Below are 16647 nucleotides of genomic sequence, written 5' to 3'. Positions count from 1 at the left end.
GAATTTCTTTACTGTCCGAGCCCCCAAGGTCTGGAACAGTCTGCCAGCGGAGGTGGTTCAAGCACCTACATTGAACACCTTCAAGAGCAAATTAGATGCTTATCTTGCTGGGATCCTATGACCCCAGCTGACTTCCCGCCCTTTAGGCAGTGGACTGGACTCGATCTTCCGAGGTCCCTTCCAGCCCTAATGTCTGTGAAATCTATGAAACATCAAGAGGAGGGCTAGTAAGGGGACTAGATAATGCTTGACCTGTTGCTTGGTGGTTACTGGTTACAGCAGTGCTGAAGAGATGTACACTCAAACCCTCTCTGAGGGAGGCCCAAGAACATGGGCAGATACCCTCTTCAATAGGGCACTTGGCTAAAACATAGAAGGACTGCTTCTCTCCTTCTGTCCACATACTGTACATGCTCAGTAGCTGTTTGACTTCTTATGTGTTCACACTTCACATGGGCTAGGATCACAAACTATGCTTTAGTGCCATTTGGACATATAAAGTAGAATAGGATTCTGCTCAATATTTACAGATTATGACTAACTGTATCCTAGATTACTTATACAGAATATTAACGTGTCAGTGTCCAGAACCCAGAAATTAAGAAGTGTCAGAAGTAAATCTTCCCATGCAACTGATATCCTGGTGAACAAAATATTAACATTGGCCAGTGGAATGGATAAGACTATAATTTATGCCGCCTTCCTGGAACCAGGACACCTTCCTTCCCAGCAGTTAAAGTAGGTTGCAATAGTACGGGTAGCTCTCCATGCTCCTGTCAAAAAGGAACTTTTACTCCCCACTGCGAGAGAAGGAAAAGGGTGGGGAGCTATCCACTGGCTTTTAATACTGTGCCTATTGGAGATTTGGAAAGCATAGAATACTTTTCCTTTGAAAAATACAATTTTGTTGAAACTGAAAATTAGCATGGATACTTATTGATTTTGACAGTACTTAATTTATTTTCTTCTTTAAAGTAAAAACACATTTCCTTAAGGATTTTATTCCACTTTCTTGGAATGAAATATTTAGATGTTTTATTGTGGGGAATAAAACCCTTTTTGTTTTAGCATTAAATAATAATATAAAGATGTACAAGGCTGAAATTGGAACAGACAGTTTCAATTTTATCGAATCTAAGGAAACAAAATTTAATATTTGTAGAAAATATCTATATTTTTTGTTGTCATAGGAGCATAAAACTGGAAGGAGTCCCCTGAGTCAAGTCCCATCTCTGGTATGGAATGAAAAAAGTCAAAATTTAGGCATTTCCTGAAAAAAATAAATTCCTGATTTTTGACCAACTTATTTTAAGTCAATTGCTGCCCCTGCCACTGCATTATCCAAATTCTAATTCTCTGCGTATTTAAACCATCCCATACTTCAGGCTGTAGTCAGCATGGAAGGTGTGCACTGCAATGCAAGCTGCAGGCAGCCGGTTTCTAATAAACACAATCGAGCATCTTCAAATACATTTTTTTTTAGAATCCAATGATTGTCAAATCTGTATGTATTTTCCTCAGCTAATCAAAAGTCCCCTCTCTGCACCTAGAACCACCAAATTTGAACTTTTTGCTCCAAACTTTCTAGGCATTAAAACTCTTCAAAGAAATGCCTTGGGGGAAGAAAAAATTATATTGCAGATACCTTTTCTCCCCTACCTAATCTTGTTCTCCATATGAGGTAGGTAGCCACCATAGAAAATTTGAACCTGACCAACAGTACTGTAAAGATAGGTGGGCAAGCAGGGCACAAACTCCAAGTGCTGCTTAAGAGGGGATGCCAGAATGGAGCTAGGAGGGTACCTCACCCTCTCATTATCCATCCTCTTGCACGTTCCCTACTTTGGTTCTGACAATAGGGAGGGCAGAGCAGCAGCATATGTTTGGAGTAGTAGCAGCCAGAGGTTCACTGCTGCTGGGGGCAAGAGGGGGATAAATATCACCTCCTTTTTTCTACTGCCAAAATTCAGTGCTTATTAAGGCACCACAGGTCTCATGCTACAGTATTTTCTGTCAAGATGTCTTACAGAATTTATTTTTTTCAGAAGTCTGCAAGTTTCCTTATAGAAACAGCATTACCCATATATCCCTTCTTGCATGGCCTTGAAAGGTATAGAAACAATTTTTTGATGTGCTTGCATACACATTTTTTCTAGGAAAAAAATGTAGTGTAGGTTGTAGGCTCTTAACAGTTACCACCTGAAACTTAATATGCTCTGCAGGTATGTATTGTGACAGGATAATTTTAAATTGCACGAAAATGTAACCTGTTCCTACCATGCCAGCCTATATGTGTTAAAGTGTTTGTGGGCTGTGGAGGGGAGAGTAGAGAGGCGGTTATATATCAAGTGGGTGTCAAGACATTCTTGAATCCTTGCAGTCAGGAATCTAGGTTGAAAAGGAACCTTGATATAGCATCAGCTGACACACAGCTGGTTGCTGATGACCAGCTTTCTAATGTCAGTACAGCAAGACAGACCCCGGCTGAGCAGAAAGAGGCAGAGGAAGTCTACTGCTACATGTATCTGAGCATTTAGGAGATATTAATAACTCTTAACTTTCTCTGAAGACAACATGCAATAACTTTTGGTGAGTTAGTAAGACTGCTTAATGCAACACAAATAATAAGAGTAATAAGGAAAGCTTTTGCTATAAAAATCTCTAAGATGAAACTGGATTGTACTGGAGTTTCCTTCTGTCTTTTTTAAATGTAAAGATGCAAAAGGAGGGGAAAAGCCTCATAAACAGGCAATTACTTTCACAGAGGTTCATTTATGTATCACCATGTGAAAGCTGTTGGAAAAGAAGAAAAATAAAGTAGCGATATAAAATAAAATGTGTACAGATGTAGTTTTGAAATGACATCCCATTTCCCAAGAGTTTGATATAGCCTGTGTTCAGCCTTGTTTCTTACAGCTCTCTGTGCTTTGCATGGTAATTAGCTCCTTGTGTTATCAATGATACGATGCTCCCGGCTATTTCTTCAGCAATAACTGCTGTTATCCTCAGCTGCAGAGCCTCACATCTTCCTGCCAGACACTGTGTGTGCATGTGTGTACAAATGTTTGGTGACTGGTGATGATGCACTGACTGAAAAATGAAGGTAATGGGCAAAACATCAGAGAAGTAAAGGAATCACGCCCACTTCCTCTGACAAGTAAAGTTGAGTTTCTAACATTTTTGAGGGTTCATTGGACATGCAGTGAGGCAAGTCTATTATGACAGACTTCAAAATGCCCTGATAGGTAAATGATCCTGGTTTAACAAAATCAGTATAAATAGCATAACAGCTCAGCAACTCAGTATGAAATAACAGCCACAAGACCTAAGGAAAAACCCACAGAGTAATTAAAATGTATGTTGTATAAATCTGTCGCAATATGTGTATTATTAAGACACAGAAATAAGTACATCATTTAGATGATACACAAGCATAGTGTTATATAGTAAATAGTGAAATAATGCAGTTAGGATAATAATGTTTAGAGTGCACAGACCTAGTCATATAAAAAGGCAAAAGACTGGAACAGTGTATTTGCTGCATGTGGAAGTAATAGATGCTTTTTTAATTCAGATTGTAAGCGAAATTTACCATCACATGACATTTTCATTAAATATGTTTGCATGGTTAAATTCAGCTTGCTGAGCTCAGACACCATGGCTTTCAGTGCCATTTTCTAACATGAAAAGAAATGCACCGTAAATTTCTAGATACACTGATGTCTGCAGTGCTGCATAGTACTTACCTAGCAGGCCAGGACTTGGGAGAAAAATAAATAAGGGTATCAGTGTTCAAAAGATGATAAGAAAGAGGACATAAAATATTTCTTAAAATTATATTTCCATTTTTCTTTCTGTTTGCTGTGGTTGTGTGTTTCTGCTTCACTTTCACCTACTGGAAGTTTTTGCAATGGCTTGGGTCAAGATAGAAGTGCAGAGAGGAAAGGTTCTCTCTCTGTCTCTCTCTCTGTCTCTCTCTTTCTCTCTTGCCTTTCTTCCTGAGGTTTAATGGGGAACTGGAACTTAGCCTAGTTCCCATGCAATAGATAGGAATAATTTGTTACTGGTGAATATTTTCAGAGGTACTAGACTGCACTTCTAGGAGAGAGATCTAATTTTGTAACACAAAATAGATTATTTCTTAATAGTGTTATAAAAAGTCTATTCACCCTCAGTGTTTTGATCTTGACAAATAATGCAGCATCTGGGAGGATCATATTGCTGCAAGTTAATCAGCATAATATATTATGTAAGATGATAGGACATCTTATACCTTCTTGTGTAAAGTGAGAGCAGACATGAATAGTAAGTTTTTGGTGGGGCAGCAGATTCACTGTTTTTCAAACAGGCATGTGGTATGCTAGGAGGGCTTTATGTGTTCAACTGTTAAATGCTTAGTCATCACATCAATATCATTACCAGGCCTTAGGGGGGAAAAATCCAGAGAAAGGAGAAAGATAAGAGTCAACTGAGAAGAGAAGAGAAGAGAGTTACTGGAATTTTGTGATTTTTCGTTGCATGTTTCTTTCTTATTAGCTAACTTTATTATCAGTGACAAGCATTTTGGTTGTATTGCTGCTCTAATAGCAGCAAAAACAGTGTGTTGCACTTCAAGACTCTTCTGTTACAATGATGAATCCAGAATGAAGCTGCTTACAAATAGCTGCAATTCCTTTTTCACAATGATTTGTAAAATCTGAATAATTCGTGAAAAGGTGCTTTTCTGTTGCACCCACATCCTTTCCTACTGAAACCAACAGTGTGACTCCCATTGACATTAAAAGTGAAACTGTATTGCACAAAAAAGTAATGTCAGTTCATTTAACAATCAAGGACCATATTCAGAAAAAAAATTCCAGGAGTACTAACAAGAACTGCAACTTGGCATGAAATAACAGCCACTTAAATTTAGGAAACATAGGGCATCTTTACACGTGCTGTGGGATGAAGGGGGGGGGGTGCTTTAATTACAGTAGCTGCCAGAGCCACTCTAATTAAAGTGCCTGCAAGGTCACATGTATTCAGCATCCTGCACTTCAAAGTGCCTTAGTTAAAGCATTCAACATGCGTTAGTTAAAGTGCCCTCACTGCCATTTTGAAGTGCAGGGCGTGGAATACATGTGACATGGAGGCTGCTGAAGCATGTTAATTAGCAAGATGTCCAGCACATGTATAGATGTCCATAAATTGCTCTCTTCCTTATGTGTGGCTGCCTTAATTCTGACTCAGCTACTCTCAGACTTCTAAAAGATATGAATTCAGATTTTCCTTCCACTGCAGGAAGAAAAGGACTGTGGATCATGTCTCTGCATTCAGCAGGGCCTGAGAGAACAATGCTATTAATATACAGAAGTTGGATTCAGAGAGGTTTGTTGACAGGATTAGTTGAGGATGATAGCAAAATCCACATTGACCTTGTAGGGCATTCCTGTACTGTCAAAGGATTGTGTTAGGGTGTGTTGCTTTGTAAAGCTGAAATACGCCCACACCATTAGTGCTATCCTGTGAAAGAGATATACCATAGCCACATTAGTGTGGCACTGGGCAAATCTTCTGGTGTATGCCAACACTTCAATACATCAGCTACATTACATCTGCTTTGGGGTGTAATGTGTGGAGCCAGCATTCCATGTGTCACTGTGGGGTTCCTAGTACTGTTCATTTATGGTGTAGACATGCCATTAGGGTACTTCTACTTACCTAAAACCAAGCATCTTGCCCTAGCAGGTCAATTTAAGTGTGATGGGCTTGCTGGCAGCAGCCTGGCTTGCTGGGTTGGAAGGGCTCTGAGCAATTCGTGGGGTGTTCCCACCAATCAGATGATGGCAGGGGAGAGGCTTGTCCCACCCCTATCCAGGAGCAAGGCAAAGAGCCGGGTCTGAGAGGGGACTAACTCCCCCCTTCTCTGATTGGTCCATTTGCAATCCAGGGACAGAGCCTCCAGAGGAAATAAAAAAGGCAGCGTGCCCGGCACACGGGCAGCTTCATCAAGGGATGAAGAAGAAGGTAGAAGAAGAGCTGGCAGAGCTGGCCAGTGGGGTGGAGCAGTAGCCCCAGAAGAGCCCAAAGACAGATCATCGGATGGGAGCGGCAAGCAGCCACATTCATGAGCCCCACCATGAGGAGGCATGGTGTCTCTGCACAGCTGGTGCACGGAGGGTCCGGGAGGGACTGAGACACTGGAAGCTGCACCAGGCAGCTCGGGTCTCCAACCCCTTGCACTAGGAAGGGTGAGCGGTGCACAGCTGGTGCACAGAGGGTCCAGGAGTGGATCAAGGCCATGGAGCTGCACACAGCAGCTTGGGGTGCACAGCCTTGGAGGGTCTGGGAGTGGACCAAGACCATGGTGCTGCATGAGGTAGCTTGGGTCTGTAGCCCCTGGCACAAGGCAGGGCCAATAGTATATGGAGCAGTGCACAGGGCCATAAACAGGCCAGAGGCCGAGAGAGCCCCAAAACAGCTGAGGGCCCCCTGCTAAGGGAAGAGACGCCTCACCCTGAAAGATGAGGACAGACTCACTGGGACCTTGAAGGAGTTGTGAGTTGCCTAAGAAGGGGATTCCAATGGGTGGGGGGGTCTTTACCCCCATGATGGGCAATTGGGGTGTTTAAGTTGATTAAAGGGGCAGCTGGGGTATCTGGAGCTCCCCACTGTCCTCCTTTCATCTAGGGACACTCTTTCTCCTAGGGCGTTGCTATTGTTTTAATATATCTTATTGGGTTTTTTCCTTCATTATTCCCCCCTGGGCCCTGCACCTCATATTTTGTGAACCCTGCACCTCATGCTTTGTAAAATGGCATTCCATTAGAGTATAAGATTTGCATGACTTCTAATGAGACTTGCTTTGATCCCCTTTTGATTCTTCACTTGTATATAGTATTTGCATTGACCTGTATATAAGCTCTTTTAGCTGCTATATCTTATGGGTAAATATATTAACCTATAATTTTTATATCTTATTAAATGTGTACGTAGTTAAGCCTTAACATGTCCTGGCCTTGTTCTATAGGGAAAGGAGGGAAACTGTGTGCCACAGGCAGTTTCACCCCTCAGTGCACCTGCCCTGCTAACATTCCCTTCATTTGGAGAGGGGAATACATCATTGAGTGCCACCTGGGTTATATAAGGAAGCAGGGATAGTTGCCTAAATCCCATATAAAATCAATGAAGGAGTCAGTAAGGCACCTCTAAAAAGCTTCAGTCTTCTGATGCTGAGAGGGCAGGTGCCCAGAAGCAGCCAAAGGCAATACTTAGGAACAAGGTTTTTTCCTGAAATCCCATCCCTTAGGCTAGGGACAGAATTTACACATAAACTGGTATAAGTGTTCAGAAACTGGTTCAAATCTGTAAGACAACAGAAGTTTAGTGCACATAAACTGCTTTCAAAATGGCCAAAACTGGTTTAAGATAAACCTGTGTAGCTGTAGTATCAGTTTTACTCATTTAGGCTAAATTGGTTTATTGAATTTCTGTCCTAGATCCCCTCCAGATTCAAGTTAACTCAAAGTCCCCCAGCATCCCAGGTGCTTTGCATCTCCCCCACAGACCTCCCCTTGTAGCCATAGCCCAAGCTGCCTGGCCTGGGCCAGCACGGAGGTGTGCTCTAGAACCTGCGGGCTTCTGGCTTGGGCCACTGCAGGCATGTGGCTGCATTTCTGGAATCAAAAGTGAATGTCGGTTCACTTGCTTATCAGTTCAATCGATGCAAAGACTGAATCAATCCAGCTTTGTGCTTATCGACAGTCTGTACTTAGCCATTATCAACACTTACCAGTCATTTCTGTTTCAGATGCCCATATTGAGACCATTTAAAGGAGTCTGATTTTGAGACAGCAGGTTCCCAGCACTTTTGTGAAGATTTTAGACTCCTATGACATATCTCAAATTGGTTGCCTGAAAATTGAGCCAACTATTTTTTTAAATTTGTGCCAAAGGGCTCCTATACACGTGCAGGGAAGCTGCTCCAACATGCTGTAATTACAATGCATCAGAGCAGACTCAATTAATCGTGTAGCAGTGTCCCCACACTAAAAAATGGTGGTGGGGTGCTTTAAACTAAAGCTGGTTCAATGAGCTTTAATTCAAAGTGCCCCACTACCATTTTTCAGCATGCAGATGCTGATACATATGATGCTCCAGGTGCTTTTAATTAGCATGGCCGTCAGAACTGTGCTAATTAAAGAGCCTATCTCCCCTGCCTCCTGGAGCTCATCTACAAATGCCCAAAGTGTCTAGTTTATTTCAAAAGTAGTTATTAACAGTAACAATACAAATAAAAACAGCAAGAATCAAAAAAAGTAAATACAAAATCATTTTTCTTCCACTATTTGAACTGAAGAGTCAGGGCCATGTTCCCACATCTGCTAACTTCACTTTGTATGGCATATGCAGAAAATGTTCCCTTTGAGGAATATGCAGTGTGGAATGAATTTTAACCGGATGAAAAAGTGATCCCTGGAGAATTTCCCCTGTGTAAAAGAGCCCTTCAGCTTATGTAAGCCTCCAGGCAGGAGCACCACATCCTATTCTTACCCTTCTACCTACCAGCACTGTTGACTCTGCCTAAGGTGGACTGCAGAGGTTGTAGAGAGAAGAGGGCCAGTTGGGAAGGAGAGAAAGAAGAGGTCTGATCAGTGCAGAGTGATGCTCTACTACACTTCACGCTCTTTGGCACACATTCTAGTTTTAGTGGGAATTAAGCATGGGCTGGGCTGAGCTGGGACCTGTATCAGCAACTGTTCATAGTTGTGAGTAAGGTTTGCAACATCATCCTTTTAGAACTCGTATTTACTCATTCTATACAGCTCCAATTTAAACACTAGCTTTTCAGGAAGATTCAATAGCATTTTATAATGTCCTTGGTTAAAATGGACTGAATCCTTCAGTCTGTATGGGTACAATTCTTCAGTCTTAATGATAAACAGGAGTTTAACCTACATAAAGAGTTTAATGTACATAGATGTATATATTGTATCTAAATGTATGTATGTAATGTATATTCAGGGTAGAATTAACTGCTCCCAATGTAACTTAAGCAGAATCATACACATTTTTTATGTCATATATATTAATAAAAATATGCTGTGGTCACTGTCATTTAAACATTACACTATTGTATTTTCCTTCAGCATGTATACAAACTAACTTAGAGGTTTAATACAAAAAAACCCCTTTTTCATGCTAAAGTACTTGGCCTTGTCTTAGAAAAAAAAAGTGAATGAGTCTTGAATGCATCTAATTTGACAATATCTCCTCAAACCTGCTATTTTTTTATTTCCTCTTTAAAAATGGTTCTTCTCCCTTTCTTTACAGGACAGTGGAACAGGAGATAACAACTGCATTGAAGAAATTTTACAGGTAGGACCTCTTGAAAGAATTTTTTTCTTTTTACAGAAGAATAGAAACAGCATCAATACCAGTAATGCTGCTGCTGTGCATATTTACTTTTTAAACTGTCTTTTTAGAGAAGGAGCAGATAAATTATTTAGCTATATAACATTAATAGAGAACCTGTATAAACAGCCTCTTGAGCTACTGAAATTCGCTGTTGCTGCACACAAATATATCTCGACTTTTTGCATCTGGAAGCAGATAATTGCTCAAAATTATAACCTGAAACATACAACTATGTTTTAGGTTTACAAACCATGCACAGAACGTTGTACCATTAATCATGACTGTCAAAAAGCTTAATTTTGAGGGGAGGTCATAGAAGGTCATTTTCCACCTGGGTTTAATTATAATCCATTACGTAATGTCATTATTTCCATTATATAATGACAATATTCAAAACTTAGAAAGTTATTCCATTATTATCACTTTTATCACAATAATGTATAGGTTTTTTTCACAAAGTTATTAATTCACATTCTGAACAGATCTAGGCTTGAATCAGCTTTACTATTGGCTGCTTGTTTTATTTATATATTTACTTATTACATTTATATACTATTCTTACCAAAGAAAGTTCCTTATAAATACTATATCATTCTTGCATATATTTTACTCATATTTAAGGGTTCATAGATTCATAGATGTTAGGGTCGGAAGAGACCTCAGTAGGTCATCGAGTCTGATTCCTGCCCTGGGCAGGAAAGAGTGCTGGGGTCAGAAGACCCTAGCTAGATGCTTATCCAGTCTCCTCTTGAAGACCCCCAAGGTAGGGGAGAGCACCACCTCCCTTGGAAGCCCATTCCGGATTCTGGCAACCCTTACTGTGAAGAAGTTTTTCCTAATGTCCAACCTAAGTCTGCTCTCCATCAATTTATGGCCATTGTTCCTAGTTACTCTAGGGGGTGCCCTAGTAAATAGAGCGTCTCCTATTCCCTGCTGCCCTCTCCTGATTAATTTATAGGCAGCCATAAGATCACCTCTTAGCCTTCTGTTGCGAAGGCTGAAGAGATCTAGGTCCCTCAGTCTCTCTTTGTAGGGCCTTGCCTGCAGGCCTCTGACCATACGAGCGGCCCTCCTCTGAACCCTCTCAAGATTCTTCTCATCCCTCTTGAAGTGCAGCACCAAAAACTGGACACAGTACTCCAGCTACAGCCTGACCAGTGCCACATAGAGGGGAAGCATCACCTCCCTGGACCTGTTCGTCACGCATCTGCTAATGCATGATAAAGTGCAGTTAGCCTTGTTGATCACTTTGTCACACTGACAACTCCTGTTCATCTTGTAGTCAACTATGTCTCCAAGATCCCTTTCCACTGCTGTGGTGCTGAGAAGGTCATCCATAGATTTCATAGACATTAGGGCTGGAAGGGACCTCAGAAAATCATTGAGTCTAGCCCCCTGCCCCAAAGGGCAGGAAGTCAGCTAGAGTCATAGGATCCCAGCAAGATAAACGTCTAAATTTCTCTTGAAGGCATTCAAAGTGGGTGCTTAAACCACCTCTGATGACAGGCTATTCTAAGCCTTGGGGGCTTGGACAGTAAAGAAGTTCTTCCTTATGTCAAGCCTGAAATGGCCTTGCAGAAATTTATAACCATTTGAACTTGTCATTCCTCGGGGGGCTCTGGGGAATGAACATTCCCCCAGATCCTCGTGAACACCCCTAATAAACTTATAGGTGACCATCAGATCACCCCTGAGCCGCGCTTTTCCAGGCTGAAGAGTCCCATAGCTCTCAGCCTGTTGCCATAAGGTCTGTTTTCCTGACCTCTGATCATGTGCGTGGCTCTCCTCTGCACCCTCTCAAGCTTCTCCACGTCCTTTTTGAATTGTGGAGCCCAAAACTGGACATAGTACTTCAGCTGCAGCCTCACCAAGGCTGAGTACAATGGGAGAATGATGTTTCAGGATTTGCTTGAGAAGCATCTATGGATTCAAGCCAACATTTTGCTCACTTTACTAGCCACAGCATCACATTGAAGGCTCATGTTCATCTTGTGGTCAATCATGACCCCCAAGTCCCTTTCACCCATAGTGCTAGCCAGCATAGCACTGCCAAGCCTATAAGTATGCTGAAGGTTTTTCTTCACAAGGGGGAGAACCTTGCATTTTTTGGTGTTAAACACCATCAGATTCTCATCCGCCCATTTCCTGAGCCTGCCAAGGTCAGCCTGAATCACCCGCCTGTCCTCAGGTGGATGCTTTACCCCAAAATTTGGTATCATCGCTGAACTAGGCCAGTCCACTTCTGACCCCAATGTCTACATCATTAATGAAAATGTTGATCAATATAGGTCCAAGGACAGAGCCTTGGGGGACCCCACTGGTCACAGGGCACCATGATAATTGACTTAGGTCAATTACCACCCTCTGGGTCCAACCATGGAGCCAGTTCCCCAGCCAGCAGATCATGGTGGACCTGAGGCTGCAGTTGGCCAGTTTTGCCAAGAGGTGATACTGGAATACCAGATCGAAGGCTTTTTTAAAGTCAAGATATATGACATCAATCTCTTCTTCCTTGTCCAGGTGATAGATCACCTGGTCATAAAAGGAAATAAGATTGGTCAAGCAAGACCTACCCTCAACAAACCCGTGCTGACTATCCCTCAGGAAGTTGCCATCAGCCAGTCCGTTAAGAATGGCCTCCTTGATAATCTTTTCTAAGACTTTCCCCAGGATAGCGGTCAGACTGATGGGCCTGTAGTTTGTTGGATGAACTTTCCTCCCTTACTTGAAGATAGGCACCACATTGGCCTTCTTCCAATATTTGGGCACTTCACCAGAGCACCAGGAGTTCTTGAAGATCCATGCCAGGGGCCGAGCTGTGATGTTAGCCAGCTCCTTGAGTATCCAGGGGTGTAGATTGTCAGGGCCGGCTGACTTGAATGTGTCCAGCCTCTCAAGGTCAGCATTGATGGAGGGCAAGGAATCTCGCTCACCCAGGCCTCCCTGTCCCGTGATGGGCACAGGCATCCCATGGGAATTGTGAAAGACCGATGCAAAGTACCCATTTAGTAAGTTGGGTTTTTCCTGGGCATCGGATGTCAGTTGTCTCATCTGGTTTAGCAGGGGTCCAAGGTTGCCCTTGCTTTTCCTCCGACTCCCCACACATCCCCCAGCCTCTAAGTGTGTTGGTGGTTCTTTTTGCCCAGGTGTAGCACTTTGCACCTATCTTTGTTAAACTACATCCTATTTTGTTCTGCCCATTTTTCTAACCTGTCCATATCTGCCTGGAGCTGTTCCTTACCCTCTGGTGTGTTCACTTTGCCCCATAACTTGGTATCATTTACAAACTTGGACAGGGTGCTCTCCACACCTTCATCCAAGTCACTAATGAAGACATTGAATAGCACCGGTCCAAGGACAGAGCCTTGTGGGACTCCACTACCCACATCTTTCCAGGTCAATATCAACCCATCCACCACCACTGTTTTCGGTGCGACTAAGCCAATTTGCCACCCACCTGACTGTGTAATCATCTACATTAGAGCCTGTCTGTTTATTTACAAGAACAGAATGAGATACCATATAGAAGGCCTTCTTAAAGTCTAGGTAGATGACATCTACCTCAGCTCCTGTGTCTAAGCATTTTGTGACCTGGTCATAAAAAGAAACAAAGTTAGTCAGGCAGAATCTACCTGCAGTGAATTTGTGCTGATTCCCTTCTGGCATTATTTCCCTTGCTGGCCTCCACAAATGTGATCCTCAATGATTTTTTCCAGAGTTTTCCCAAGGATAGAGCTGAGACTAACTGGCCTATAGTTTCCTGGTTCTCCTTCCTCCTCTTCTTGAAAATAGGGACCACATTGGCCCTTTTCCAGTCCTCTGGGACCTGACTGGAGCACCATGAGTGCTTGAACAGCCATACCAGTGGCTCTCCTTGACACTGGCCAGTTCCTTCAGCATCCTTGGATGAAGTTCATCCAGGCCCACTGATTTGAACACATCCAGCACCTCCAAGTGTCCCTTTACTAAGTCTGCATTAACAGTTGGTGGGCTGGTGTCCCTCCTGTGTGTATCTGTGATCCAATTGGGAGATTTGCCTTGGTCTGTATCTAGGAATACAGATGCAAAGAACCCACTGAAGAGCTCAGATTTGTCCCCCGTCTCTGTCACCAATTGCCCTAGTTTGTCCTGTAGGGGTTCTATGCTACTCTGCGCCTTCCTTTTGCTCCCAATGTACCTGAAGAAGGACTTTTTGTAGTCCTTAATTTTTGCTGCCAACCTAAATTCTAATCCTGCTTTGACCTTCCTAATAGATTCCCTGCAAGTGCGAGCCAAGGAGGTATACTTCTCCTTGGTAGCTACCACCTGTTTCCACAGCCTGTATACCTCTTTCTTTGCCCTTAAGCTTTCCTGGACTTCTCTGTTCAGCCAAGAGGGCTTCTTGGCCCCTTTCCCCCTTTTATGCACAATAGGATTGTCTCCTTCTGTGCCCACAGGATCGCTCCCTTGAGGAACAGCCACCCTTCCTGGACCTCCACTTTGCCAATGCTCTTGAGCTTTAACACCTCACTAACTAATCTCCTGAGCACACTGAAGTTAACCTTTCTGAAGTCTAGCACTTCAGCCCTGCTGGTTAGCTTACCCACCCTTCACCGGATAGTGAATTCAATCCATCGATGGTCACTATCCCCTGGGTTACTGTGTACCTGTAGATTCCCCACCAGGTCATTCCCTGTAGTTAACACCAAGTCCAGCAAGGCATTTCCCTTAGTGGGATCATATACCTCCTGTGTTAGGTGGATGTCCTGTATGCAGGTTAAGAACCTACATGAGCGGTTAGATTTGGCTGACTGTTCCTCCAAGCAGGTATCAGGGTAGTTTAGGTCACCCATGACAACCATATCTCTCAACCGTATGGCCTCCGAGAGCTGTCTGGAGAATTCCAGGTCTAGCTCATCTTCCTGGTGTGGTGGTCTGTAGTAGATCCCCACTACTAAGTCCCTTTCTCCACAAATCCTTTGTATCCTGACCCACAGTACCTCAGTTTGGCCCTCGGTTTGGTTCCTTTTTTAAAAGTCATGACCCAGCAGTTTACAATGCTTAGAAAGCTGATATAATACCAAATAAAAGGCCAATAGAGTTTAGACCCAATGGTATGGTAGGCCTCTGTAAAAAAGCTTTTATTTTAGTTTGTTTCTATTTCTTGGTCATCCTAGACACACTGTCTTGGAACTGTTTATGAATAACAGTGCTATAACTGTTTGTTTTAAAACACTACAGAGCAGTGAAGGAGCTATTTTTTAAGATAATCTTTTCTCCAATAATTTATTAAATTAAATAAGATTGATTATGATGGATTGCTTGTGACTTTATTGGCAAAGCTTTTACTTAGCTAACATTTATAAAGCAAGCTTCTGAGAGACTGAAATGTGTATTAAATAATTCTGTAACCTCCATTCCTGTTGCTTTGTTACACATTATGTAGCAGATAGCATAAATTGTGAATATTTTTTTACAGTCAGCATGCATTAGGCAATGGTTATTTCAGTCACTTTAATGTATTTTTATGTAGGAAAATTAAACAGAACAGTTGAAGATTTTAGTCTTTCGTTTGTATTATAATAAAGTCATGGAGTGTAAACTATCTGATTAGCCAGAGGAAGACATGGTCACTTCTACAAGGAGAAACATATCATGCAGGAACAAAAATATGTACGCTGGATAACCATGGGTTTGGAGGTGCATTCTTAAAATGGGAAAGACTGCTCTTCTCTCTCTTTTTTCTTTATTTCCCATATCTCTGGAGAATTAGTACCAAAAAGGTTCATAGCTAAGTGTACTTTAAAGAAGAATTTATGTAGCACATCTGTGGAAAAATGAGTCTCTTGTGTTACTCAAAATCTGCTCATAAATTCCTTCGCTTAGGATTCAAAATGGAGAGGAGTAAGGTGGGGGTAACAACATGCGGTTTCACCAAAACTTTTTGTGTATTTCCTACAGGTTATAACAGGTGCTGTAATTTCCCCATAGAATGCAGGCAGATCAATTGCCACAGGTGTACTGGGGAGTACTTTTCACCCTCTCCAGCCTTCTGAGCTGCCCCACAGAGACCACTACCACCCAAAGCTCCATAAAGCAGTAGGATCTTGGGTGTTCCCCTGCCCTCCCCCTTCCTAGGTCTCCTACACTTACAGTTTACTCTGAATCTCAGCCATGTAAACCTTATCAGCACTGCCCACTGGGCACATCTACTGTTTATTCATGTGCAGCACATTTAGCCCAGTTGGAGCAGCCCCGACTGGTAGGCAGCCCCTGCACTGAAGCACCCCTGTGCCCCAGCCAGCTGAGCAGCTTCTACACATGTGCTACTCTGCACAAAAAAACTCCAGAGCAGGCTAATATTTGTAAATCCTGTTGGCAGATCCAAGTGCTAGCCTGCTCTGGAGTTTATTAGTTTTGTGTTCCCTAATAGGGGTGCACATGTAGCTATAAGCATTTACTGCAGAGCTAATTAGGGGCCCACTTAGTCAGACCACTCCTTAACCCAAGGGAATTACACCAGTCCAACTGCAGTCTAGGGCTAAGTACAGACAGCCAAAAAGCCCAGGGCAGACTTGATCCAATCTTTGTGGGTTTCTCTAAACTGGGAAGATTGGATTATGAGCAAACGTAACGCATGTTTGCCCTTGTAGTGGGGGAGGAGGTGTGGAGCAGGCAAATGCCTGCACTGGCCAGGCCAGGTGCAGGGAAGGGGGCACTCTCACACACCTCCCAGCCTGGCAGCTGAACACAGCCAAGCAGGGCTATCCCTGACTGGTTGCCAGGCACATGACCCCAACTCCCTACAGTCATCGCAGACCCTCCCCTGTGCCCAGCCCTAGGTTTCCAGAACTGGTCACCATGGCAGCCACAAGGGAGGGCAAGGATGGGGGGGGGACAGGGGGAGTGCCCGCCTCAGCCACAGCCCGCCTCTAGAGAGAGGCTGGGTCCAGCATGGGAGGCAATGGCTCTGTTCCTCCCCTCACCACCCCCCCATGTCCCCTCACTGGCTGGGCTGGGGAGCAGGGGCTTTGCTTGTCAGCTCTTTGACAGCCTGGGGGCAGGGCCTGCCAGGCTCTGCTGGAGCAGACAGTGGAGTAGAGATTAGCCCACCCACCCTGTGAGAGGGGGCTGGTGGGGCAGGCATAAAGCAGCCTGGGATGCTGGCAGATTGTGAAGTAACTTAAGTCAGGAGGGGATCTGGCACAGAAGGTCAATAGACTGGTTTAACCTTAATCTGTTAAATCTCATACTGTATCCATCCAGGTTTAT

At 43.2% G+C, this 16647-nt stretch overlaps 1 protein-coding gene across 1 annotated transcript in view; it reads left to right on the top strand.

The window, feature by feature from the left end:
• The window catches only part of AFF3 (AF4/FMR2 family member 3), a 590786-nt gene that overhangs the window by 253837 nt on the left and 320302 nt on the right, over positions 1-16647 (top strand). The window contains exon 4 of the mRNA XM_019529497.1: positions 9313-9357. Coding sequence (XP_019385042.1) covers positions 9313-9357 — 45 coding nt within the window. The remainder of the gene's footprint in view (positions 1-9312; positions 9358-16647) is intronic.

The sequence above is a fragment of the Crocodylus porosus genome, unplaced genomic scaffold (genome assembly GCF_001723895.1).
Source record: "Crocodylus porosus isolate Cpor-Errol unplaced genomic scaffold, CroPor_comp1, whole genome shotgun sequence".
Classification (NCBI taxonomy): domain Eukaryota; kingdom Metazoa; phylum Chordata; order Crocodylia; family Crocodylidae; genus Crocodylus; species Crocodylus porosus.
This window is presented reverse-complemented; position numbering and strand designations above follow the sequence as displayed.